Source organism: Triticum dicoccoides, chromosome 3A (assembly GCF_002162155.2).
Source record: "Triticum dicoccoides isolate Atlit2015 ecotype Zavitan chromosome 3A, WEW_v2.0, whole genome shotgun sequence".
Classification (NCBI taxonomy): Eukaryota; Viridiplantae; Streptophyta; class Magnoliopsida; order Poales; family Poaceae; genus Triticum; species Triticum dicoccoides.
This window is the reverse complement of record NC_041384.1, coordinates 725906857-725928148: the sequence shown is the minus strand read 5'-3', so window position 1 is coordinate 725928148 and position 21292 is coordinate 725906857. Positions and strand designations below refer to the sequence as shown.

Below are 21292 nucleotides of genomic sequence, written 5' to 3'. Positions count from 1 at the left end.
TTACGTTTTGAGCAAGAAACGTAGCCTGGAGCACATGGGTGGATAGTTAACATGAGGACGTGTCTCCTTTAGCTTGATGCTCATGGGTCATTAACACGAGGACATGTCTCTTTCCCCTTGATGCTGATGGGTCGCATCGCAGCATCTGCAACGCTTGCAAAGATGCCAACAAGTGGTAGATGGTGATCACTTTATATGCATATGCCTAGCTTCTTTTTATGCTATGTTGTAAATATTTTGTATAATTCTGAACCTATGAACATCTGTTAGTTTATCATTTCGAGTTGTATGCGTGTTCTTAAATATTCCATGCGGTAGCTATGCGAGGAGGCCAGTGTGATGTGGGGGAAACTTTGGTTATTTGAATCTCTGTGAACATTATCACACACGCCTTCTTAGGCGTAATTGTCTGCGATGTTAAATATATCTCATGATTTATCAAAACAAACAGTCTGTTATAAATCGCAAACGGTGTATCAAAAAATCATGTGTGCGATAGTTCATGAAATTAGAGACTACCCTGTCCCTGTGCTATGCAGAACACACGGTTCTTTTCGCCAAACATGTGCAATAGTTCAGTTCATTACACACGCTTCTTTGAGAAGAATTGTGTCCAAGGAATCACACACAGTTCTCCTTACCCAATTGTGCGCGATGTATTTTCCATCACACACATTTTATTTTCAGAGACACGATATATTTTTATAACGTATATGATGCCTTTATCGTGCATAGTATAATGCTACGATATGCGATAGATGTGTCTTAATAGCACTGATCTGCATAGTGTGAATTCTTGACAATGTTGGTATCAAGCCATCCCTTGTCAATGTAGAGAGACCCAGCTACTCGATGATAAACAAGCGCACCAACAATACTACTCGATGGCGAAAGGCGGCCGATGCGCCGCTGACCCGTGGAAGAGTTGTGGTGCAAGGGTTTTACAAGAAGTACCGGAAAAAGAGCACACATAGTGGATTTGGTTGATGCACCGTGTGCACTCGGTTCAGTTTATTAGTATATGATTTCAATTTATTACACTTAAGTTAGAAGACATTCTACGAGCTATGTCAAGATATTTGTTAGACAAGTATGTTCTAGAATTTTTTATTAGGATACTAAGAAAAATCAAACACATATAATGCACGATAACACATCTAGTGAAGCACATTAATTTACAAAGGGAACGAAACTAAAAAATATACAAAGGGGCACAATTTGGTGTTTTTTTCCTTAAATCTGAAGTAAAGCCAATTCAATGTAAGGTTTCTTACTAGCATCTAAAATGAACTGTTACGAAAAATAAGCCGATATAACTTCAAGTATGTAATACGATTTCAATTTGGCGAAAGTGTATTTTGCAATAAATAAATACATGAATCACAACAATGAATATTGTATCTTAAATTTAGCAATAGAATATATGTGGCTAATTGTGCTAAATGTGATAGGAAAGTTAGTAACTAATATATTGTGTTATCAAGTAAGTCATAAATAAGTAAAAAAGTTTAGCATAAATAATTGAAATATTTTATTATTAATATAATCAAATATCAATAAGAATACAATACTCTTGCAAGTCATAGCTGTAAAAATAAATACTTTTATGATTATAATCGGTATTCTTATCTTATAAATGTTTGTCACAACTGTTGAAATATTTATCAATACGCAATAAGTAATATTTTTAATATCTGTATATCTATAATTTTCGGGAATGATAATCATATCTAGTTTCTGAATGATGTGAAACCCAATAAATAAAGATAATTTTATTTATACAAAATTATCCTGCATAACATGTCCGATTGTCACAAAAAATTTGAATTTTAACAGAAAAAATCAGTAACGCTCGAACCATTAATATTTTTGTAATTTATGAAATTAAATCTGACAAATCAATAATTTTTATTTCAATTTGGATAAATTTGAATATAACAATTGGATATATTTTTGATGTACCAATATTACGCAATAATTGATATAATCCAATGGTACATCCATTTTACCTCATTGGGCTTAAGTTGAAATAGAAAATAAAACTAGGCCTGCACAAGATGAGAGCAGAGCAACCTCCCACTCGGTAATGCTAGGAAGTTATATCTAAAGAAGGAAAATACTGAAATATTTTAAACGAAACCATTGGAAGTTTTGTAGGACTAAATCGTAATCATGGCTTACCATGTGAACAGAGCTAAGAGAAACATGGCTATGCACCACCGACCGATGTGAACTGTCCCCTTTCCACTGTGAAACTTGGACAGTTGACACGACCCCATGACACTGCTTACTGCTGAATTTCCCCAGAAATGTTGCTGTCAAGTCATCCCTCGTCAATGTGGACACGCCCAGCTATACTTTTCTTTTTCTTGAGCCATCATGCGTCTGCATTTCCCTGGTGATCGATAAACAAGTGCAGCAACAACTACTACACGATGGCGCCATGGCGAGGCCGATGCGTGGCTGACCCGCCGAGGCCAAGAATTGCGGTGCAAGGGTGTGGACAACAAGCAACGGGTAAAGAGCACACATAGTGGACATGAATGATGCACCGTGTGCACTCGGCTCCATTTTTCCTCCCTCGCCGGCCACCACCTACTCTCTCCCCCTCCTCAAAGTCCTAACAATTCCAAAGGGTTAGTGAGAAACTGTCTTCAACTGCAAGCAAGAAACACACTAGAAATCTAAGGTCCATGATGATCGTCTAGTGATCGACCGGTTCCGTTCCGGCGAGTCGGTCGATAATGGAGCCTGCCAGATTCCGGTACGTGCCGGATCATGTCGGGGGCGGCGGAGGGTTGGAGGACGACGACGGCGAGGAGAGTGGCGGCGGGTGCTTCTTGGACGTGTACGTGCACGGCGCGCGCGGCATCCACAACATCTGCATCTACGCGGACCAGGACGTGTACGCGCGCTTCTCGCTCACGTCCAGCCCGGGCCACGCGCCGGCGCTCTCCACGCGCGTGGCTGCCAGGGGCGGCGCCAGTCCGCGCTTCGACGAGCGCCTTCCGCCGTTGCGCGTCCGTCGGGGCAGGCTCGGCACCGACGCGCTCAAGTGCGAAGTGTTGATGCGGAGCTGCGCCGAGAGCGTCCTCGAGGACCAGCTCCTCGGGTTCACGCTCGTGCCGCTCGCCCAAGTCGCGGCCACCGACGGCGCGGAGATGGAGCGGCGGGAGTTCTCCCTGTCGTCCACGGATCTCACCCACTCGCCCGCCGGCACGGTGAGCCTGTCCCTCGCCCTCCGCTCCGGCGGAGGCGACCCGTGCATCGCGGGGCCATCGGACCGCGCCGCGGCGGAGCCGTCGATCACGTCGGAGGTGGTCATCCTCGAGCCCCCAGCGCCGCCGGTGGACTACCTAGGTATCGAGTTTCCTGACCTCAACACAGCCAAAGAGAACGACGACATGGCCGTCCAGTACCTGCCGTTCTTGCACCTCGGGGTGGCGCCGTTTGACGCCATGGAGATGGTCACGAGCCCACGCGGCGAGAATTCGATGCCGGTGTGCTCAGACGGAAGCAAGAACGCCTCGACGACCACCACGACCAGCGACGACAGGGCGATCGATGTCTCCTCCTCGGCGGCGACAGAGAAGCCGCATCGGCACGACGGCGCCCACGAGGCCACCGTGTCGGCACCGATGTGCAGCGGCGCGCCGGACACGCCAACGTCCAACGGAGGGGCGGCGTCTGGCAAGGAGAAGGTCGGCGTTTTCAAGTCTCCCATGGCCACGGGCGACGTCATCGACATGGAGGCGGAACAGAGCGCGATGCAGCGGCAGATCATGGAGATGTACGTGAAGAGCATGCAGCAGTTCACCGAGTCGCTGGGCGCGATGAAGCTGCCGATGGAGCTCGATGGAGACGGCAGCGCCGGGGTGGTCGTCCAGAGGGACGAGAAGAAGCCGGAGGCAGAGGCGAGGAAGGACGGGGCGAGGGTGTTCTACGGAAGCAGAGCATTCTTCTGAAGAAAATTACAAACATTCAGAGAGTGTTCTGAAGACTAGAATTATTCAGAGTGTTGTGAAGAGACCTACTACGATTATTCAGAGTGAGGAAAATCTGATCTCTTCTTGCAAAGGTATTGATTGTTCATCGTCGTTGTTGGCTTGCTTCGTTCGTTAAGACTAACTTGTGGAGTGGAATGGAGTTTTGCGTGTGTCCTGCGCAAGCAGAGCCTTCTTTCTTCTGAAGAAGACTACAGTTATGCAGAGTGTTCTGTATAAAAACTGCGGTTATTCAGAGTGAGGAAAATCTGATGTCTGCCTGCAAAGGCGCTGCTGCACTCAATTACAGACTCCCACAGTACATGTGATATGTCTTGCTAACAAGAGTAACATGTGGAGTAGAATGGAGTTTCATGTGGGCATCAGCCGGCTAGGCAAGATTGCTTGGTCAGATCTCCTCTGAACCTTCTTGAGGAGAGAGTGTGAACACTTGCAGAAAAGCTGCAGATCACTGATCATTGAAGAACACTGAGATAGATCATTGTGAAACTAGTTATATCACTGCAGAAATAGTTGGCTTGGGTACTCAAGTATGCTGCTTTTCTTGACAAATTCTTGCTCCTATCATATGGATGGTCCCGCTCCCACCCATAGCATTGTTCCAGAAGCAAAGGAACACCTTGGTTTAGCTTCTTTCTTGACCGACGATATAAATTGCGGGCGATTAGGTGTGAGCACTCGGGATTTTTCACTCATGGAACAGACGCTTCCACGTACGCGAATCGTTGATGTCGACGTACGTCCGTGCATGAACGCGACCGACACCTGCTGTGTTCTACCACTTCTCCTCACAAGAAGTGGCAACGTAGCAGCTCTTGTGCCTGACGTTTTTCTCCTTTTTGTTTGCAACTTCCATGGGTTTTCCACGCACGTGTTGTTGAGATTGAGAAACGCCGATACGATAATTAGTGCTTTTATCAAAACTGTCCCGCCGTTCCCGCGAAATGAAATGTTGGATGGGCAGACAGGAACCGGCAGACTGAAGCTGACTCTACCCGCAAAAAAAAAAGAAGAAAGACTGAAGCTGACTCAAGGGAAGGCAGAACCGCAGAAGAGAACTGCCTAATTCGTTGGATCGAGGCTGAGATTGGTGCAAGGCAGCAATGGAGGCGCTGGCTCTAGCTCTTCCACACATACAGTTGTCCGCTTTTTCATTTGGGTCGCCCGGTGCGTTCGATGGGGGCCGACCCATTTTGTGACATGTTTGTCTCGACATTTCGGCAAACACGTAGCAGGCAGGGTAGTTCGCACTTCGCAGTGAGGAATGGCGTCAGTGCATGTTGGCCATGGCGAAGACGAGCTGCACGCACGCGAGCGTGCACGACGCGCGCTTGGAGGCCGCGACCACCTGCTCATGCTACTTGAGGTCGGGCACGGGGGCGAGGGCGTGCAATGGCTGGGCGCGGGGGGCACGCGGCACGCGGCCGGGCGAACGGGGCTGGGGAGAGCAGTTGCGTGGCTCGCAAGCGTCAATGGCGCCATGGCGAGGGAGAAGGAGGAGAGAAAAAAATTATGTGAGTGGATGGTAAGTGCGCCACACGCAGCATGCAGCGGACAGAGGCGAACGAAGAGAACACGGAAAACGCCCGCTTTTTTCCGCATCGGATCCAAATCTAACCTAAATTTAAAACTGAAATGGGTTCAAGCATACACAAAACCGACAGAAATTGAAAATGGATCCGTCTATTGGGCAATTTGTTTTGTCTATACGGTTGGAGTTGCTCTCACTCCCACTGTCTTGAGTAGTTGTCAAGTGCAGACAGTAGCACGGCGTGTCATGTCAACTGTCAAGTCAGTGACGAGGGTGGTCTGACTTGTGGGCCCTGCAAACCTAAAATCATGTCAAATGACTTGAACCGAGCAATTTTGGTTCCCTAGGAATGATTACACAAAGAAGAAAAAAGCATGTGGTGCTCTGAAAAAATTGATAATTACTTCTACCCTTAAAAGTGCATCGCTAGACTAACAAAACTTTATTTCATTTTTTAGTTGATGAACCTTAGGGAATTGAGCCGATGAACTTGTCGCGATTTGATGCCATGTCCCCAATCCCAACCGGGAGACACCCGCAAAAAAAAAAAAATCCCAGCCGGGAGAGTATCCTGTGATACCGAGGCAACGGTGCTCCCGTGATACAGGCTCCCGGACCGGCATCTAAAAAGCTAATGTAGCTGTTGTATTTGTGCATATTTTTTAGACTTCTCAAGGACTTGTTTGCAAAAGTGTTCATCATCTCATGGGAGCCTTTGGATCTGAGGTCTAACAGACGAGTTCGCACGCGAGCTGGGTGCTCCGGAGCACCAGATATTTCCGAGGACAGCACAAGGACATGGTTTTTTTTAAAGACTAGGAAATTGCCCGTGCGTTGCAACGGGTGTGTAAATATTCTAGTAGTGATTCAACATTAACTGTGACAAACATATATATTTGGGAGGATGCATGTGCACGTGAGATGAATTATCTTAATGCAGCATCGCCGAGCCTTTTATACAACTAAATCACTCTTTGTTCCCAAATCTAAGCAAGTACTTTGAAACCAATAACTGAATTCTGATAAAGCGCCCTTTATAAAAAATAGAATAAAATTTCATCCTACATAATTTAAACAAATTAATTCAGTGAGCAAGTCAATGCTAGGTGGTCTACGGATCTGGTTGTAATATTTTATTTGTACTGTCTTGAAAGATGATGAATAGATCGGATGCTTATCCCGCAAGAAAAATATTCAGCGAACAAGTTAACAAAGAACAACATAGGTATCAAGTACACCCTACTTATACAGTTATACAACTGGATGTTATGTGTCCCGTACAATGTTACCAAGAATCAAATAGTGGTTAAGTTTGTGAGCTATGTGAAGGTCACATCTTGGATTTTGAGTTAACTTCTCCTGATCAGCACAATTCTCTCTGTTCTTTTTTAAACACCGAGCCCCTCCTTCCTACTGAATAGTTAACAAGGCAAAAATTAGTACAACATCATGGAATTTGAGTAACAAGGTAATTAATACAACAGAAACATTTTAGTACAAGAAGTCTGAGTATTTTGAAAAAATATAATTAATCAAATTTCATTTCAAGGGGATATATCATATATATACTAAGAGAATTAAAAAAAATACACTTAGAGAAGTTTATGCATGAATATGAAACAAAAACAGTCTTTGGTAAAGAAAGCTAATGAAGCTGCTGTCTCAACAACCAATAGCTAACGGTAGAGTTTCTGGGAAACAAAGTAATGCATCTGGTGGAATATATGGTCAAGGTTCTAAAATGAAGAAATAACACCGAAACCAAGGATATTGACTTTGCTGGTATTGTTTATACGTGCAGATGTCTAATTCACGAAACTGTCTGTCTCGTCATCTGAACAATCATATACGTGAAACTGCCGCCTGGATTTTTCTTATGTGCAAGACTTAACGTGAAAGATCAATGTATCTTATGTAACAATAGTTAACGACCCTCAGGGTTCACGATCATCCCAGAGTTATTAATTGTCTCCGCTACGTCACTCTGAAATACAAAAATAGAAACTAAGCAAAATCTCATGAAGCAAGAAACCCACTTCTGGAACGCAAATACCAGCACAACGATGCGTACTTGAAGCAAACAAGAACGGAGATCAGACCACGAGGCGCTGTCAGACCAATTACATGCCAGCCTATCCAACTCACATATCACCTCAACGACCTGCACCGCCTTATCGAAATTCCCCAAGAAAAAATAAATAAGTGGGGAAACAGACAGGATGCCCTCACCTTGGGGTTCAGGTTCTTTCCTGGCTGTAGGCTAGTCCTGAACGCATGATCAAAAGCAACAATTAAATCAAATGATGTTAGCTCAGATACAAGGTATAGCAAACCTCTCTCTCACTCGGTCACTCTCATCCGAGCAACACCTGATAAAATGTCCCATCTTTAATCTGACTCGGTAACATTAGGAAGATAAAATGTCCCATCTTGGCCACTATGTCTATGCGAGCAACATTAGGAAGATTAACAAAATTGCAAATCTCAGTTCTCACCTAGAGTAATAGTAAACCGTGATCGAGTGGTAAGAGTAAACGACTTAAAAAATGTAGTATCCTTCCTAAGAGCAATGGGGACATACCTGGTCTTGGATTACTCCAGCTTCCTATCCCCGTGCAAGAGAACGCCAAAGCAACCCGTCACCATGCTCACTCCCCTCACTGCCTCCTCTTCCCTGATCAAAGTAATTTTTTTGCGAATACTGATCAAAGTAAATCATTTTTGCATTGGTACTTTTTTTCTCAGAAGGAAGCCCACTTCAGTGAAGTTCAAGAATAGATATTTCTGAAAGTCTATGAAACACCTGAGTTAGACTGGAATAACAAATTGAAACTGTAATCTTCAGGCCATTTTATCACAGGAAAACCTAATGGGCTCACTCTTTCTATGGTTGGTAACACACTGTTGCACAGAGTTATCTGAATTCGGTAGATTAGTTCTGCTTGATCTCTGTAGGAAATACTCCTAGATTAATATTTGTTCAGAGGTATAATAGAGAACGAGAATATAGGTACAATCAAAATCAAAGAACCACAGCTTGGTCATTGAAAAATCAATAACAGTTCTTGCAAGATTGCAGGTTTAGTTAAGCCACTACTTAACTCGCCAAGTTGCAGCCACGATTCTACCTCATTGGCCGTCGCTGCAGTAGTAGCAGTACCTTCACATAAGAAGTAGCGCGGCGGCAGTACTTAACTGAAGTCAAACAGTGCAGGAAGCCAAGAGCCGAAACACATCACTGATGCTTTTATCTGTTGTCACCACCAAACCGCCACTTCTGAACATGGATATTGTGCGCTGCTGCCTATCGTGTGCCCTCATGTCCTGCTAATCCCCATAGGTTGTCGGCCGCTGTCATTGTCACCACCGCCCGGTGTCTCTGATCCGACGGCACCACCCCCTTCACTCATCGGCGTTGTGGCTATCTTCGGCCGACAGAAGGTGACGGGCATGGAGGAGGCGGCGTGACTCGTTGCGGCAAGTGATTGGGCAGGAGAGACAGACGGCGATGGTGCCCACGGCGCGGCGCGTGGGGAGAGTGGCGGAGGAACACGCGGCGGAGGGCGGTGTTTGGGAACCCTAGGTTGGGAGGCAGGGAGAGATGGGTAGCGATCGACTGGGTGCGTGGACTGCGTCCTAGGGGACCAGGAGTGGGAGTCAGACGGAAATAAATCGGAGATGCACCCAAAAAAACCGGCGGGCGAAGGCTTGGTGCGGGACGTACGAGGTCGGACGAAACGACGACGTAAGAGGGGAAACGGAACATTACATTTCTTTTAGATAGTAGAGAAAACACACAAGGACGCATGCTCTCTCCACAATTTTTTTCTTTTCTAAGGATTTGCTCTGTGGAGAAACTTAACCAGGCCTTGTCACCCGGCCCGCCTCCTTCCACAGGCGGCCTTTCATTGCCACAAACAACTGGGCCGTGCGGGGATTTCAAACGGCACCTGTTCCTCTCCTTGAGGTTCAGTGTCCTTTTTATTTTCTGTTGACAGCTCCAGAAGTACAGGTCAGTAGTACAACAGTACTGCAGAACAAGAGACAGAACGTACTACCACTCTACAAGCAAGTACGGTCAGCTCGATCGAGCTGTTAGAGACGGCTGATGAGAGAGGTTCACCTCGCCACCATGTGCTCAGTTGGCAGATGCATGCATGCTACACAAGATGAGCACACGGTGACACAAAACGCATGACACTACCATATTTAAAACCACCATTGCCCTCACTGACACCAGGTGATAGATTAGTTCCGTGGTACACAGGATGTCGACATTTGCGTGCCTGGAGCGGACCCTGCTGGATAGTTTATGTAAAGGCAGGGTGTGTATGTGGACTGTGGAGCAGTGGAGGCAAATCATCCTTATTTCTCATATATTGGCCTTTTTCACTGTTCTGACTTTGTGAGAAAACTTTAGCACAAAATAAGCTCCTCACAAAATTATTTCACGATGTGATCATTTTCAGAAACGCCATGACATGTGACGTTGCTGAATTACCTAGAAACGCCAAACCCACCTGCGTTGCTAGTCTGGTCGACACACTATGTGGCATGGCAAAAATGACAGCGTGTGTGGTGTTGTTGGAAACGCCAAAGGGCGTGGCGTTGCTGCCCAAATATCAAACGCCATTGTTAGTGGCGTTTCAAGTAGCTTCTTCACATTTGCCACTTATTTATGAAGGGGAGCAGAAACGTCACGGCTTGTGGCGTTATCAAAAGGGTCAAATCGTGAAATAAATTTATGAGGAGTTTATTTTGTGCTAAAGTTTTCTAACAAGGTTAAAATAGTGAAAAGAGCCTCATATATTTATGTATACATGAATCATTTTTTTTTGAACCGGGCGTACCCCTTTCCATTGAAAAACAACAGAAATACATATATATAGTGTTCCAGAACAGTTGAGGAAGAAAAGAAAACGCGGCAGCGAGTTCAAAGCACTGCCAGAAAACCCACTGCACTCGCCCGCCATCGAAACAAGCACTATGGGGATTGTCAGTACTCTTTCATCACAGTGCGACTGCTTTGTGCCAACCTCTACATTTATTTCTACCACTACCTCTGTTCCTAAATTCTTATATTTTGGAACAGAGGTAGTACGATATATCTGTTTTACTAGTTATCTTCAGCATACAGTTGAGATACACAGAAATGTATATACAATCGCATATAGTTACTATATATGAAACACGCTGCATTATACGTACGATCATGCATGCATATCAGCAGTACTATTTATCTTGTGTATTTGCCCTATATCTATGGCATGCATGTATTTTGATTCATGGTGGTTAAACACCACAGTATACACCATTCTTATGCTACATATGATCTACTGGTGGTGATGTAGACGTAGTCCTGCCTTTTGCGTCAGGGCGTTCTCCAGTTCTTCACAAAATGCCGGACACTCCTTGCTCATCGTCCGTTGGGTTCTCTGTTTCAATACAAAAAATAAGATGGCATTGTAAGTTCTTTGATATAAAATTGCCGTCTGGTGCATGCAGCCTGGATTTTAATGCCAAAGTGTACACACTTTTAGTATTCATATATAATTTTGACACATTTATAGCGTTACTGCTCAGTTTGTCAAATAAAGTGGATAACGCATGCATATTTGCATGAAGATTCTTTTCTTTTGGCGGAGAAATTTGCATAAAGGTCTGATAAATAGTTATTTGGATAGGCATTTTCCATCTGTACTATTGATACTCATTGTGGGGTTGAGGTAAAAGGATTCGAATAAGTGTCCATGCATTCGGTTGTGTGAGAGTACACGTCATTGTCTTAAAAAAGAGGACGTTACTTGTGTAAAACTCTAGCCCAAATTCATTCAACGTTCTACCCATCTATTAGACGGACCATACATACCTATCGCCGCTACTGCAGCTTCATCATCGCTTCATGTAACGGCATCTCCAACGCCGACCCGCAAACCTCCTGCATGCGTCCGGACCATGATGTTCGGACAGCGGAAGTCATCCAGCGCGGGCCTGTAGCGGTCCGCGGTGCGGTACGGACGTGATTTTTCCCGCAAACCGAAGACAAACATGGATGCATGAGGAAATTTACGGGTTGCCATTGAAGATGCTCTAAAAGGGTTAACCCATAAATGCTATATGTGGTTGGTAGACAAGAGTATATATGCCGGTCAAACTTTCTCGCTTTAGTGCTTGCAGTCGTCGCTAGGTGGTCTACGAATCTTGATGTATTTTTATTATTTCTAGTACTCGTTGTACTATCATGATTGAAGATGAATAGACTGAAAGTTTTCCCAAAAAAAAAAACTTTCTCTACAATTGCCATGTGGAACTGATTTCACCACACAACTAAACTTGGGCCACATGGTCCTTCACAAATGAAGGTCAGTTGAACTTGGACCATGTCTGTTTGTTGGCGAACAGGTCTCATGCTTAATGGAGCCGCTTGGCCACGCAATCATGGCGCCATCTCATGAGTTTTTGTGTCTCCTCATGGCATATCTCTTTCTTGTGCCTTGACATAAGTCCAGATGTAACCCCTTTTAAGTTGGGGCTGGAAAGGATGTGAGACAAAAGCCAAGGCTAACAAAGATCTATGTGGGTGTAGCCACCCCCTAGTACCTAGATCACGGTTTTCGTTCGGTTTTCTGCCAACTAATTGGGCAATTTTTTTTTACTTGATTAATCGACGAGGAATATCTTTTGCCCCCGTTTTAGAAAAAATAGTATACCTAGATCTAGTCTAGTATCAACTGACCTGGCTGAATTAGGAGGAAGAAGCAACAACCTCGTCCACCCAAGTGCTTTGTTCTTCATGTCCAAAACACCAAACAAATGACTGAAATAGAGGGACCTCGGTCGTGCTCTTTGCCAAGGGTGTAAAGATTGATCACCAATGAATGTTGACACTTCGGTAGTAGTATAAACCCTCTGAAGCTCGAAAGATGGAACCGGTCAACCTCGAATGACTAGGGTTTTGTGGAATCCACACAATATATAGCTAGAGGGACCATTTTAGCACTAGGAGAGTCCCTTTGTTGTCCGATTGAAACTAATGATGCGTTGTACATATTCGTTTCATTGGCTTAATCCTTGCATGTGCCGGTCAAGGTAAACAAAATGTACCATTTGCCGTTCGTTGTACTATGCTACAATTTTTAACTCAATGGATGGCCTCTATAATCTCCACCACTGATCTGAGTTAACAATCATAATCTTTTATGAGGGGGAGCATGCACCCAAGCAAGTCATACTGTAATAAGTTAACGAGCTTACAAATGCCCATAATGTTTTTACCTTTATGGATTAAATCAAAATAGTTCTAATTCTATGCTAGATAATCCAGTGTACGGCATGGCAAGATCCTACATATTGCATATATATCCAAAATAAATGTCCCCAAATTCATGTTCTCTTTAGATTTTGATAAATCCTTATCCTTTTATGTGGACCCACGGCAGTCGACATCGCAGGAAAAGAAGTGCTTTGCTGAGTTTTAGCTCGTCAAGTACTATATACTACTAGTTGTTAAGATCAAATCATAAGCAACCACATGGCATACGTGGTAAGCAAGCCAAGTAAAAAAGAATCCAAAAATGATCAAATCACAAGCATCGATGACATGAGAACAACAGGAGCTAAAGGCAGATGCATCTGTTGATGTGTACCTGAAGATGGAGGCTATAGAACGTCCTGTTGTGAAACGCGGAAGTGGACGAGCTGATGAGGCGTAGGCCTTCGTTCTCCAGCACCTTGATGCACTTGGACATGGGCAGAACTCCGGCCATGGTGCTCACCAGGCTGACCTGGACCATGATTTCTCTGTCATCGAGGCAGGTGGCGGACACGATCGGAGCCATGTTCTCCTTCATGGTCAGCACGCCGGGCTTGCAGTTGGCGCGCGTCAGCTCCTCCTTCTTCTTCTCCAGTCCGTCCACCTGCTTCTGCAGCTCCGGGATGTACTTGAGCACCCGCGACACCGTGATCGGAATGCTCAGTTTCTTCTGCAACACCAGAGAAATCCAACAGACGTTCAGAACGGAATCTCTAACATGTAGCTCAGAGGAAGGCTGATGAGTTAGTTTGAGTGAGAAATTTAATTACCGTGTGATCGGTGTCGGGGAGGAGGGAGCGGAGGTCGGAGTAGAGCTCGTTGAGCTGCTTGCGGCGGTCGCGCTCGTACGCGTTGTGGCTGATCTTGCGGTGGGAGCCCGAGCCGTCGCCGCCACCGGGGGAGCCGTAGCCGCCGGACGATGTGCCGTTGTTGGCAGCCGGCGCCAACGGGACGTCGTGGTCGAGGCCCGGCCACTGCGGATGGTGGTGGCCGGCGGCGACGGAGAAGATGTCCGCCTCCAGCGACGATATGCTGCTCGCGAACGGGTCTTCGAACATCTGGTGCTGGTGCCCCATTGCAGGCCGGCAGCTCGCAGCAGCTAGATTCTGCTCGGTCGAGTTCGTGTGGAGAGGTTAGGGGTGATGGTGGAACAACCTAGCTTAATTAGCCACCTAACCAGCGAGCTATCTGGCTCCTAATTAATGGCGTTATTCTTTGTGAGACTCTAGAGGAAGCGGTAGTGGTAGCCTGGTAGTAGGGGAAGACCCTCTAAGCTAATGGAATTTTATTGAGAGATGGTTAGCATTAACTACTTCTCATGGCAGGTTTGATGTATGGACAGCTGCTTGAGCCAGTTCCGGAGTGGTGACCTCCCATTTATATAGGGCCAGAGATGAGGGGACGTCAGTGTCAAATGCGACTTTCTAGATAACGAATTTTAGTTTAGCTAACTAATGTGGATGCCTAAGTCTGCAATCTAAAAGTTAAGAACAAAGTGAAGGGTTTTACCTTATGGTGCTCCAAGATCCATGTGAAATAATTAATCTTGTTGATATGAAGAAAACCAAAATGAACAAATCATTTCATGGTCTTGCATATATGTATTTGCCGTGTGTAGATGAATTTTGTGTATGGCCACATACTTTGTATGGCTAGATTTGTTATACATTAATTGATCAACTTGCATCCTTTTTATAGAATAGAATAGAAAATTCCATGGCTTCAACATCACACGCCCAATATTTTTTTTAAGGGAAGGCCATCATGGCTAGCTTTATTGGCTTAAAAAGGAATTACATCGTCCACAAGGTTTGAGACCAGACAGCCCGGGGGCTTTGTTGGGGATCGTAGCAGAAATTCAAAATTTTCTACGCATCACCAAGATCAATCCATGGAGTAATCTAGCAACGAGGGGAAGGAGAGTGCATCTACATACCCTTGTAGATCGCTAAGCGGAAGCGTTTAAGTGAACGGGGTTGATGGAGTCGTACTCGTCGTGGTCCAAATCACCGATGATACTAGCGCCGAACGGACGGCACCTCCGCGTTCAACACACGTACGGTTGGGAGACGTCTCCTCCTTCTTGATCCAGCAAGGTGAGAGGAGAAGTTGAGGGAAAACTCCGACATTACGACGGCGTGGTGGTGATGGAGCTCGTGGTTCTCCGGCAGGGCTTCGCCAAGCACTACGGAGGAGGATGAGGTGTTGGAGGAGGAAGAGGGCTGCGCCAGGGGAAGGGTGCGGCTGCCCTCTCTCTCCCTCACTATATATAGGGGAAAGGGAGGAGGGGGAGGCGCCCTAGGGTTCCCTAGGGGAGGGGCGGCGGCCACAGGGGAAACCCTAGATGGGTTTGGGCGCCCCCACCCCCTAGGAAACTTGCCCCCCAAGCCGGGAGGGGTGGCTGCCCTAGGGGTGGCGCCCCCACCTCTCCTGGTTATGTGAGATGGGGTGGGAGGGGCGCTCAGCCCCTTAGTGGCTGATGTGCCCTCTCCCCTTGGCCCATAAAGCCCCCAACGCTTGTCAGGGCCTCCGAAACCCCTTTCGGACACGCTGGTCATCACCTGGTACCCCCGGAACAATTTCGGACTCCAATACCCTTCGTCCAATATACCGATCTTCACCTCCGGACCATTCCGGAGCTCCTCGTCATGTCTGGGATCTTATCCGGGACTCTGAACAACCTTCGGTAACCACATACTATTTCCCATAACAACTCTAGCGTCACCGAACCTTAAGTGTGTAGACCCTACGGGTTCGGGAACCATGCAGACATGACCGAGACAACTCTCTGGCCAATAACCAACAGCGGGATCTGGATACCCATGTTGGCTCCCACATGTTCCACGATGATCTCATCGGATGAACCACGATGTCGAGGATTCAATCAATCCTGTATACAATTCCCTTTGTCTAGCGGTATTGTACTTGCCCGAGATTCGATCGTCGGTATCCGATACCTTGTTCAATCTCGTTACCGGCAAGTCTCTTTACTCGTTCCGTAACACATCATCCTGTGATCAACTCCTTGGTCACATTGTGCACATTATGATGATGTCCTACCGAGTGGGCCAGAGATACCTCTCCATCACACGGAGTGACAAATCTCAGTCTCGATTCGTGCCAACCCAACAGACACTTTCGGAGATACCTGTAGTGAACCTTTATAGCCACCCAGTTACATTGTGACGTTTGGAACACCCAAAGCATCCCTACGGTATCCGGGAGTTGCACAATCTCATGGTCTAAGGAAATGATACTTGACATTAGAAAAGCTTTAGCATACGAACTACACGATCTTTGTGCTAGGCTTAGGATTGGGTCTTGTCCATCACATCATTCTCCTAATGATGTGATCCCGTTATCAACGACATCCAATGTCCATGGTCAGGAAACCGTAACCATCTATTGATCAACGAGCTAGTCAACTAGAGGCTTACTAGGGACATGGTGTTGTCTATGTATCCACACATGTATCTGAGTTTCCTATCAATACAATTCTAGTATGGATAATAAACGATTATCATGAACAATGAAATATAATAATAACTAATTTATTATTGCCTCTAGGGCATATTTCCAACAGGCTTGTCCGTCCAAATGCTAGAGAATTTATTACAATAACTATGTTTAGCTAGCACATGGGTCGCTTTATTTGCATCATCACACGCCCAATAATTAATTACATGGTACATCAAGCTCCTATTTGGTTCAAAATAATTTCATAGAAATTTTGGCCAGATTCTTAGTGATTCTTCGAATAGAGGTTGTTTCATTTGGAGGATAATAATTCATAGCAAAAAAAGTCATATGGCAAACTTTGAATGCAATCCCAAAGGAAAATTTCAGTCGAGTACATCATGATTTTTTTCCTTTGTTTCAATTACAATCATGGGATACAACCAACCCTATATATAGAATAAAATATGTACTCCCGCGGTGCAACCAACTAACATCTATTGCATAACATCCTATGTCTATGGTTTTCATAGTCCTATTTTCTGGAAAATTACACGAACCAAAGAGGCCCCAAATGATACCATATATGATTAAATCAAATCTTTTTTTAGTACACCGGGGCTATGGTTCACAATTACACAACTTATTTCCACCTGAAGATCCGCATTCTCCTCACCTTTGGTTGAAGGCCGTTTAAATTATTGAGGGCTTATCTGAGTTAGTACAGGCTATGTGTTTTGTTACCATTTTCTCTTGGCTTACTTTAAGGGCCATGGGAGCGCGGTGGATCCTGGCCCTTGCCGGCGGGTGTGCTCTATTTTTATGTGTTTCTATGAGTTTTGTTACGATTTGTGTGCTGCTATGGAAGACGAGATGGTGGTGTCTCCTTGATGATGAAATAATGTTCTCCCCGTCTAGCTCCCGTTCTGGTGGTGCGTCTAGTATCGTTAGAGGGCATGTGGAGATGTGCGTTCGGCGGATATCGCAAGATTTTGTGGTGGTTGTCTTTGGTGGATCCATGGATTGAGTCTTCGTCCACCTACATCAATGTGTGCTCAGGTTCGATCCTTTCGATATACGTTCCTATTCATCGGTGACGGTTGTTGTTCTGGTGCGCTGGTCCTATGGGACTTTAGCACGACGACTTCCCGACTGTCTACTACAACAAATTTTTTCTGGCTCCGGCGAGGGAGGGGTGATAACGGCGACGCGCCTTTGGCTCGCTTCAGTGCTTGTAGTCGTCGCTAGGTGGTCTACGAATCTAGATGTAATTTTTATTATTTTTGATGTTTGTACTTCCATGAATGAAAGTTTTATGGCAAAGGAAAACTAGCTGCTTATAATCATACAATTGATTTGATGATGGATTCACTTGCAAAAAAGAATTAACGATGGATTGCCTTTTCTATGCCTGTTTTGATGAAAATACTACTAGTAGATATGGACCGGTGGACCTAACATTTTCCCTTTGCTGAAGCAAAAAGGAAACGCAGGTATAAATCTAGCATCGATCCAGCCAATATATTCGGGTTCGCTCTCGCTGGGACCGGATTGGATGCCATTTTTGGTCGGTCTAATACTCCAATCAACTCAGAGAGATGATTTTCCTGCCAAAAATAAATAAATCTAGAGAGCTGATTCGTGGAAGCATAATATAATGAGGATGATCGTCACCTAACCAAAACTCAAAACGTTTGTAAAACGAACCGATGGATAATTAAGTGCAGCTAGTGGGCAGCTACTACTAATGGCTAGCTGCTGACCCAAGCAGATTAGTTGAGCTATCTGCGGACGCCGGATAAGGAAGGGACTGCATCTGCAGGGGGGGTCTAAGGGAGGCAAGCTAAGCGACGGGATTATGTTAATCAGGCCGTGGGATTATGTTAATCGCGCGCGGCCACGTAGCGGCGGGGCGCTGGAGACACGCGCCGTGGGCGTGATGGAGCGCGCCGGGCGCGTGCCGGCCCGTGCCGCGGAGGGGGCTCCCTCCCGTGCAGCACGCACAGGGCGCCCGCGTGCCTGCTTCCTCGGAGCATCTGTATGGCTCCATGCTTGGGCATCTCCTCTCAGCTTTCTCTCTCCGTCTAGCCTTAGAAAACCCTTTCTCCCAGGATCCCCCGGGGTTTGAAGTTTTGTCATTCGGAGCCGAGAGGAGCCTGCACGTGTCGAGCTACGGTTCAGATTTGCTGCCTTTAAGTTTTAAGTCAGGTGACTTATTATCACTTACACGTACGTGGGTCAGTTGACTTAGCGTCGCTGACATATGGGCCGGTTGGTTTGCAGCCCCACATATTAGTGACCCTAAGGCCCTGTTTGTTTTAGTTTTAACGACCAGAATCAGCTTGTCAATGACGCTGAATTTAAAATCTGAAACAAAGGGCAATTTCGTTTGAGATTTAGGGACTAGATTCAGCTTTACCAATGAAGTTGAATCTAGAAGGTGAAACAAACAATTATTTGGAATCAACTTTGCGACTGAAGCAGAATCTGAATTCGGACTGTTTCCAGTGCAATCGCCTGAAGCTTTCAGTGGCAAAACTGATTCACAGAATTAGCTCTACCAGTAAAGTGAATACACATGAGATTCGAAACCAAAGGTGAAACAAACTGGGTCGTAGAATCAACTTTGCCAGTGAAGTGAATCCACAAGTGATTCGAATCTGGTCAAAGCTAAAACAAACGGGGCCTAAGGCCTCTTTGTTTGAGCTCCAGGGACCGGATTCAGCTCTGCCAGTGCAGCTGGATCTTGATTCTGAAACAAGTAACTATTTCATTTGAGATTTAGGGACCAAATTTAGCTTTGCTAGTGAAGCTGAACCTGCATTCGGGTCATTTTCAGTGCAATTGTCTGGAGTATCTCAAAGTGTCTTTCAGTCGCAAAGCTTGCCGGGGGAAGCGAATCCGTAGGTGATTCAAATTCTATCAAAGCTGAAACAAAACAGGGCTTATGTCACCTGACTTAAAGTCAGCAAATGCCAGCCCATCGAGCTAGCACGTGATGCTCATATCATGACCAAGGTTTTCTTTTTACCGCCAACTCAAAAAAAGGTTTTCTTTCGTGAACTTTTATCGGAGGGCAACGATAGGCCATTTTTACCTAAGTTTGGCATGCATCTCGCTAATTTGCCATGCAAAAAAAATCACAATAATTTTTTAATGATGGAATGAATAAATATCTACCCTAATTTGCTGCAAAGTAGATGATCCTAGCAGTTGCTTCTTTTTCTTTTTTACCTCCAAAGGCCCACTTAGAAGAGATAGTAGAATCTACCTTGATATGTAGATCCTATCGAGAAGCCTTAGGGAATGTACAATGACGCTATTTTAAGAGTGCCACATAGGATAAATGCTGAGGTGGAGGAGGGAGAATTCATAACAAAAGGCTTGTCTTCTCTTATTTAAGAGATGATCTCTTAGCACAGTTTGTCTCACCACATTTTTAGGAATTGCTAGTTATTAAAGATAATACTAAGAGATAACCCATTGTAGACATTCTTTTATTGTCATCTCTAAATTACATGCAAGGCTTAAGATAACATTGTCTTATCAAACAGTGTGCATGCCCTTACCACCATGATGCCGGTACCTTTCTGTTAGTGCAACCAAACTCGTTCTACTTGATCTACTTTCAAACTTCCAAATTAAATTTATTCGATTCCTTAGTTGATAAGAATCTATCTTGAGGGGAACGGTAGTGACGGTCACCGACTGGTTACTTAAAGGTTTTAGGTTTTAGGAGTATCTATTACAAGAGTATCAACATTCTCTACATGTGGATCTTCCATCCATCCTGCACACACCTTACTTCTGGCTAGTTTGACGTTGTCATCAGAGACTTGAATGGCCATGCTTCTAGAGGGACTAATTGTGCTGCCCATGATGTATTTACATCACTTCCCTATGTTAGAGGAGGCGTTGCAAATTTGTTTTATACATGTCTTACCCACTTTGGCTTTCTGTCCCCTATGTTTTTTGTTAGCCTAGCCCATTTGTTATACCTTCTGGTTTTGTGGGTTTAACTGTGCGAACTTTTGCACCATCATGACGTTCGTTTTCTAATGCAAATCAATATATGTTTCGAGAAATAATTATTTCACTTTTGGCGGCTCTCTAGCGTGTGTAGAGGCGCACACGCTACTAAACACCTAAAACCTAATCAGCAGGCGACTGGAAAAAAGTACTCGTGGACGTTAATCCATTAAGCATTGTAGAACTGTAGAACTATATGCAACACTGGGCTACGGCACAGCGAGAAAATTGCACAAACCACCTATTTTTGGTACTAGTGTTGCACAAAACGCCCACTTTAGAGGTTTGTTGCACAAAACACCGCATATTGAGCTAATTCGTTGCAGGTAGGTCTAATCTATTATTTGTGTGTGTTGACACGATTCCTGACAACTTGGTCCCATTTTTAAGTACAATGATGGCAAAAGAAAAAAAAACCCCGGTCATATCAGCAGCCAACTAGAACTGTCAATATCTCACAATTCTTTTGCTATAACTGAGCTAATTTTTTCAGACAATATTAGTGAGTGAGTGCATCTATGATTTTTTTTAATCTTTTAAAAATGTTAAATTTTGAGCAAAAAATTGAACGAGCCAATTAACGTTGCAAATATCTCACAAACTGTTGGTCCAAATGAGCTGCGTTTTTTTAGAATAGTATTGGATACATGTGTGATTTACTTAAATTGTTTCCTGCAACACCATGAAATTTCATGTGAAATAACATAAGATTGCTACGCAAATCTTAAAATATTCATAAATAGCCAAAATTTCATATGAAATAACATAAGATTGCTACACAAACTTGTGCATCTCCAACACTGTGTTTTTTTTACCACCGGTGGACTTACAAACTGGACTCACTTATTATGAATCATGTCAACCCATCTAAATGGTGGATTAGACCTAACTGCAATGAATTACCTCAATATGTGGTGTTTTATGCAACAAACCTATAAAGCAGGTGTTTTGTGAAACACT

General features: G+C 44.8%; 2 protein-coding genes across 4 annotated transcripts; one reads left to right on the top strand and one right to left on the bottom strand.

Moving 5' to 3' along the window:
• The first annotated feature begins 2484 nt into the window (after nt 1-2484).
• Nucleotides 2485-4092, top strand: LOC119270519. The gene has a single exon (XM_037552523.1). The coding sequence runs from the start codon at nt 2745-2747 to the stop codon at nt 3963-3965; it is 1221 nt and encodes a 406-aa protein (XP_037408420.1). The 5' UTR covers nt 2485-2744; the 3' UTR covers nt 3966-4092.
• A 6271-nt stretch (nt 4093-10363) lies between these two features.
• Nucleotides 10364-14210, bottom strand: LOC119270517 (protein IRON-RELATED TRANSCRIPTION FACTOR 2-like). Of its 3 annotated transcripts, XM_037552520.1 has the most exons (5): nt 13618-14210; nt 13182-13517; nt 12272-12444; nt 11405-11526; nt 10364-10970 (listed from the first exon to the last, which is right to left on the bottom strand). In XM_037552520.1, exons 1-4 carry the CDS (start codon nt 13921-13923, stop codon nt 11436-11438), a joined length of 906 nt encoding a protein of 301 aa, XP_037408417.1. In that variant the 5' UTR covers nt 13924-14210; the 3' UTR covers nt 10364-10970; nt 11405-11435. The 3 variants fall into 3 exon arrangements, with proteins under 3 accessions (XP_037408417.1, XP_037408418.1, XP_037408419.1); XM_037552521.1 differs by lacking the exon at nt 11405-11526; XM_037552522.1 differs by lacking the exons at nt 11405-11526; nt 12272-12444 and having other exon boundaries at nt 13618-14207.
• Nucleotides 14211-21292: the final 7082 nt, after the last annotated feature.

Bases quoted from the DNA above. Each gene is read 5' to 3' on its own strand.
- LOC119270517 (XM_037552520.1), bottom strand. From the start codon at position 13,923: ATGGGGCACCAGCACCAGATGTTCGAAGACCCGTTCGCGAGCAGCATA. The intron at 13,518-13,617 runs GTAATTAAATTT...CTGGTGTTGCAG, and splicing joins TCCCCGACACCGATCACACG to AAGAAACTGAGCATTCCGAT. The intron at 11,527-12,271 runs GTCAGTTGATAC...GGACCGCTACAG, and splicing joins CTTCCTCCTAATTCAGCCAG to GCCCGCGCTGGATGACTTCC.
- LOC119270519 (XM_037552523.1), top strand. From the start codon at position 2,745: ATGGAGCCTGCCAGATTCCGGTACGTGCCGGATCATGTCGGGGGCGGC.